The sequence below is a fragment of the Sinocyclocheilus anshuiensis genome, unplaced genomic scaffold (genome assembly GCF_001515605.1).
Source record: "Sinocyclocheilus anshuiensis isolate Anshui unplaced genomic scaffold, SAMN03320099.WGS_v1.1 scaffold2275, whole genome shotgun sequence".
Taxonomy (NCBI): Eukaryota; Metazoa; Chordata; class Actinopteri; order Cypriniformes; family Cyprinidae; genus Sinocyclocheilus; species Sinocyclocheilus anshuiensis.
In genome coordinates, this window is record NW_015542331.1 from 448163 (window position 1) to 454637 (window position 6475).

Genomic DNA, 6475 nt, shown 5'->3' on the forward strand with positions numbered 1-6475 from the left:
TCACAAAAAGCTCTTATTTATTGCTGCATTTTGCCAAGCAAAGACAAAAGGGGGGGAAAAAACAAGCAGACTTGATACTGTATACGATGGTGAATGTCATAATAACACTTTACCTATAATATAGTATAATTTTACCTATAATAACAGCCTTACCTATGATTAAAAGTCTCTTTGTGCCAAATTCACTGTACTTCAACAAATCAATCTGTGTCTGCACACTGAAGGTGAAAATGTCTCACACGACACAATAACAGCCAATCAGAACATCCAACCTGTCACTAAATGGTGTAAATACAGGTGTCAACCTCATTATCTACTAACAAAACACATTTACTGTAACACACCCACAAAAACAACACTAACCACATCACAAACACTGAGAAAAGAGTCGACCTGGAGCCAAACGTGTCCACCTCAGCTGTGTGGGTGTGCAGTGAGTTGATATGAACACACACACACACACACACACACACACACACACACACACACACACACACACACACACACACACACACACACACACACACACAGCCTCCAGGAGTGTAAGAGGAGATGAGATTAGCTGCTACTCATCTCAAGACAAAAAGAGAGTGACGTTTTGACCGAATTTCCTCCCACACATTCCAGAAGTTTCCTTGAATTCAAGCATGTTCCTGGTGAACCAGAACCCCTCAGATACACACCCATGCCGCAAACAGCATGGCTTTCAGCTTTGATGCTGGAACAGTAACAATGAGACATATTCCACACACACACACACACAGATACAAACCGAAACATGTAGAAACAGGAGAAATGAAGCCGTGAAACCAAACAACTGACATGACGTGATGTCATTCACATTTACACAGGTGCTGTAGGATCTGTGTTTCTGTGTGTGTGTGTGTGTGTGTGTGTTGTAATTGCATAAGAGGTTGTTAATAAGAGGTTGTTTCTTAATCCAAACAGGCTGACGTCAAAAGATTTACGTTAAAAAATGATCACATTCTGTCTTGTAAAATGATAAAACATCTTGCAAAATTATCATCTTCAGCTTTAAAAAAAAAAAAAGAAGATATATAGATATATAGATAGATATTTACAGTTGAAGTCAAACTTTCACATACACCTTGCGGAATCTGCAAAATGTTAATTATTTGACCAAAATAAGAGGGATCATACAAAATGCATGTTAATGTTTATTTAGTACTGACCTGAATAAGATATTTCACTTAAAAGATGTTTACATATAGTCCACAAGAGAAAATAATAGTTGAATTTATAAAAATGACCCCGTTAAAAAGTTTACATCCCCTTGATTCTTAATACTGTGTTGTTACCTGAATGATCCACAGCTGGGTTTTTTTGTTTAGTGATAGTTGTTTATGAGTCCCTTGTTTGTCCTGAACAGTTAAACTGTCTGCTGTTCTTCAGAAAAATCCTTCAGGTCCCACTAATTCTTTGGTTTTCCAACATTTTGTGCATTTGAACCATTTCCAACAATGACTATGCTTTTGAGACCCATCTTTTCACACTGAGGATGACTGAGGGACACATATGCAACTATTACAGAAGGTTCAAACACTCTCTGATGCTCCAGAAGGAAAAACCATGCATTAAGAGCCATTAAGGGGGTGTGTACATTTTTCTTATTTTGCCTAAATATCATATTTTTTCATTTGGTACTGCCAGAAGCTGAAGAAGATGTTTCCCAGAAGACAAAATAAGATACAGTTACTCTGATCTTCAAATTCAAAAAGTTTTCACACCCAGGCTTAATGCATCGTTTTTCATTTTGGAGCATCAGTGAACGTTTGAACCTTTTGTAATTTAAATACATATGAATTTTAATACATAATACTATTTATATTAATGTCTTTAATAATTAATTTATATTATATTACTTATATATAACTGCTTGGTATGTTAGATTTACCAATTCTGAAAGGTAAATAATATAATACAAATAAATAAATATAAATAAGTACATACATGCATTTATTTTTATTACATGTTCAAATTTCTGACTCTTGAAAACAGCACAAAATCCAGTCAGATTGGAGCTTTTGATCAGATTTAGTCATTTAATGATTGCCATCTTTGTGTAACCTTCATTAGAAAGTCAATAAACAGTCCATGAGCAGTTTGAGACTGGAACCCAAATCCAACCCAAATCCAACAGGGTTTTTCCACAATGATAGAGCTGATAGAGATAGAGAGTTTGCAAAAAAGACATTTAAAAAGTCTTGATAGTGTAAAGTAGCATATATGTCATTGTTTTACAGCTGAACCTGGTGAAGTCTGAGTTCTTACCGACAGACGGTGCCCTCCGGTGGTGTGGAGGACACTCCAGCGTTCCCTGCTGTGTGTGACCAAACATAGCCGAATAAACTGCGATTTGCATCCCTGTCTTACAGCCCAACCGCAAGCGCTCGCCTTCACACACCACTTTACTCTTATACTCACCTACAGAGAGAAAACACACAGCCATAGCAAAACACTATTCATGACTCGTTTTACTTTTAAAATACATGAAATAAACAATTAATTTAAATTGTAATAATATTTCACAAAATGATTGTTTTAATAAAAAAATTATTACTGCATTTTTTTTATCAAATACACTAAAAAAGTTTGGAATCATAAAGATTTTTGTTGTTTTTAAAAGAAGCCTCTTATGCTCACTAAAGCTGCAATTATTTGATCACTGTTTTTACTGTATTTGTAATCAAATAAATGCATTCTTGGCAACCGTAATTTGATGCATTTATATGCGAAACAGCTTATAACGAAAAATACATTGGGCTGGACCAGGGTTATTATAGTGAGCTAAACATTAACTGAAATAAAATATTAAAAATACTTACATTTATTTTATTTCAGCAAGTTGCCAAAGCAACATTTCTCATTTTCATTAACTTTATGTATTAAAACAGCTAAAACTGAAAAAACTATATAGTCATAATTTAAAAAAAATTATAATAAAAAAAAAATTAATAAAATGACAAAAGCACAAAACAAAATGAAACAAATTTTAATAGAAAAAAGTTTAATAGAAATATTAAAAAACAATATCTAAAAAATGACTACAATTTAAAAACTGAAATAAAACTAAAATAAAAAATAAATATTAACATAAAATAAAACTATTCAAAAAAACAATAACTAATAAAATCAACCAAAACTGAAAAAACTATATAGTCATATAAAAAACAACAATAATTAATAAAAATGAGAAAAGCACACAACAAAATGACTAAAATGAAAATGAAAATGGAAAACCATAATAGTAAATAATAAATAAATGTAAAAAACATAATAGTATTTCAGTTATACTAAAACAACACTGGGCAGAACTTCTTATCCATTTTATCATGAATAATATGGTGACATCAGCCGAAAGGAACATGTTTTAAAGGGGTCATATGCTGCGATTTAAATTTTTCCTTTCTCTTTGGAGTGTTACAAGCTCTTGGTGCATAAAGAAGATCTGTAAAGTTGCAAGTTGCCGCAAGCCCTCCGGACGCTCCTTCGTCGAATCCTCTGGCCACCGCTCACTCTAGCCGCCGTGTGTGACGCTGTGTGTTTCGTTGTGAAAGCGAAACTACTTTGTTTGGCCTTCCAAAAGAGGACACGACTAGAAATCAGTGGTTAAATTGTATTTACAACACTGTTCCAGAACACTTCAACCCAAATATTCATTTGTGTGCAGCACATTTTATGGAGGACTGTTTCCTGATCCAGGAAGAGTAGACTACGATGCCGGCAGTTCTGACTCACAGACTGTAAGTATGTTTTCATATTTAAAGACTTTTTACCAACATCATATGACCCCTTTAACAAAGAAAATAAAAGTCCATTTTCATTTCAACTTGACTTCAAACCAAGCCCATCTGTGCATCTGTAGAGCTTTAACAGACACAGTGACCCGTAACTGAAGAGCAGAGCTTTATTTCTCAGACCTTCATGAGAGGAAGGACAGAGGTGGACAGATTTCTCTCTGCTCAGCTACCAGAACACAATAACCTGTGTGTGTGTGTGTGTGTGTGTGTGTGTGTGTGTGAGACTCACTCGGCCTGCACTTGTACCGCACACTGAGGTATTTGCTGACGGTGGGACAGGGGTCCGTCCCAAACAAACGACTGTTGACAAGAACCTGACATCTCCGCCTGTCCTCACATTCATCCAGCATCTTCTGCAGAGAGACAGACAGATCCATACAGACAGACAGACCCAGACAGATCCATACAGACAGACAGACCCAGACAGATCCATACAGGCAGACAGACAGACCCAGACAGATCCAGACAGACAGACAGATCCAGACAGACAGACAGACCCAGACAGACAGATCCAGACAGACAGACAGACAGACAGACAGACAGACAGACAGACAGACAGATCCAGACAGACAGACAGACAGATCCAGACAGACAGATAGAATGCTTTCATTTAGGTACATGCATTCCATGGCTTTCATTTTTCCCGCAGTAGATTCCTTCCCTCCGGGCATAAAAACACACAGACTGTAATTTTACTCCGGCACACAGTGCTGTACATGTGTGTGTTTATAGCGTGTGTTTATAGTGTGTGGTTTTAGCGAGCGTGCAAGCGTAAATCACGCGTGTGTGTGCTGTCAGAGACGCTGCAGTTCAAAAGAGCTACTGCCACGTAAATCAGAGTCACACACACCTTCATCAGCTATGTTTGGATATTAAACACATTTAGTGCACAAAAACAAAACACAGCCTTATTATTAATATACTGTGCCACACACATAGAGTGAAATATATGAAGAACTTTCATATGTTTCATAAGAAACCCTTTTATTTCTTTAATTTGATGTATTTTTGTATGACACATAAAAATATTCTACAAGAAAAAAAATGTAGGGCAGAACTTTCATTCATCTGGAATCAGTGTTGTTACGGGTAATTAAAGCTAAAATTAAAAAACATTTTCATTCATTGAAATAAAACTAAAATTAGATAAAATTATTCATATTTGATGAAAAACTTAAACTTAAAAAAACGTACATGAATATAAGAAATGTTGCAATTGAAATAAAATAAATGTAAGTTTTACTTAAGTTACCAAAACTAAAACTGAAATGAAAAATAAATTAAAGCCAAATAGAATTATTAAAAAAAAATATTTCTAATAAAATGACAAAAGCACAAAACAAAATTACTAAAATGTAAAAACTGAAATAAAAGTAAATTAAAGCTAAACAGAAATATTAAAAAACAAAAAGACAAAAAACAAAATGGAACTTAAAAACGGAAATAAAAGTAAATTAAAGCTAAATAGAAATATTAAAAAACAAAAAGACAAAAAAAAAAATGGAACTTAAAAACTGAAATAAAAGTAAATTAAAGCTAAATAGAAATATAAAAAAAACAATAACTAATAAAAAATTATTCATTACAAAACTAATTACAAAAACTTTAAAAATGAAATAAGAAATAAATGAAAACTAAATAGAAATATTAAAAAGTAATAAAATGACAAAATAATGTAACAAAATGACTAACCTTAAAAACTGAAATAAAGAAATAAATTAAAGATAAATAGAAATGTTTAAAAATAAGAGAATAACAAAAGCACATAATAAAATTACAATCCTTAAAATTTTAAATAAAAATTAAAGATAAATAGAAATACTGAAAAAAGACGACAAAAGTGCATAACGAAATTACTAACCATAAAAACTGAAATAAAAAATTAAAGCTAAAAGACTTAGCTTTAAAAAAAAATAAATAAAAAAAAAATATAACATTACTAAAACGCAAACTAAAATTAATATGAAAACTAAAATATAAAAAAATAAATATTAATAAATAGTATAACAGTACTGGATGGTGTAAAGATTAAATATCTCTATTTCTCTTATCAATATTTACCTGCAAGGATGTGGACACATGACAGGAAGTGATGTCAAGCACTGAGCGTGGTCCAGCACTGCTATAAGGGTTTGGGCACTGAGGTGAGTGGGCGGGGTCTGTTCTGCCGTAGAAAGCTGATTGGACGGTGATGGAGGTTCTGGGCGGGCAGCGAACAGTCAAGAATTCTCCGTCACACGCCTGTTCAGTGTAATTCCTCAGAACACGCGTCAGATAACCTTCCACAGAAAGAAAAACACACATCCAGAAGATAATCCATCCACAGACATCAGCATCTTCTCACAAATCTCATTGGCAAATTCTGAAGAAAACTGTCCATCAATGATATGTGTTGCTATGTGGTTGCTAAGGTGTATATTATTAAATGATCTAATATGAGGGGAAAAAACAGCACGGTTCAATGTTTGCTTTCACTTTCTGTTTATGCAGCTGTGTTTTATCCTGACAGTTCAACTCCACAGCGGAAAGAGGCGATTCACACACACGTTTCCGTGCTGAGTGAGTGACGTCAGCTCTGTTTGCCAAAGGAATAACGGAAACACACACGCGCACACACACACACACACACACACACACACACACACACACACACA

At 34.1% G+C, this 6475-nt stretch overlaps 1 protein-coding gene across 1 annotated transcript in view; it reads right to left on the reverse strand.

The window, feature by feature from the left end:
- Positions 1 to 6475, reverse strand: part of eva1aa (eva-1 homolog A, regulator of programmed cell death a) — a 48214-nt gene that overhangs the window by 25246 nt on the left and 16493 nt on the right. The window contains exons 2-4 of the mRNA XM_016489452.1: positions 5883 to 6100; positions 4051 to 4174; positions 2293 to 2445 (exon numbers count right to left, since the gene is read on the reverse strand). Coding sequence (XP_016344938.1) covers positions 2293 to 2445; positions 4051 to 4174; positions 5883 to 6100 — 495 coding nt within the window. The remainder of the gene's footprint in view (positions 1 to 2292; positions 2446 to 4050; positions 4175 to 5882; positions 6101 to 6475) is intronic.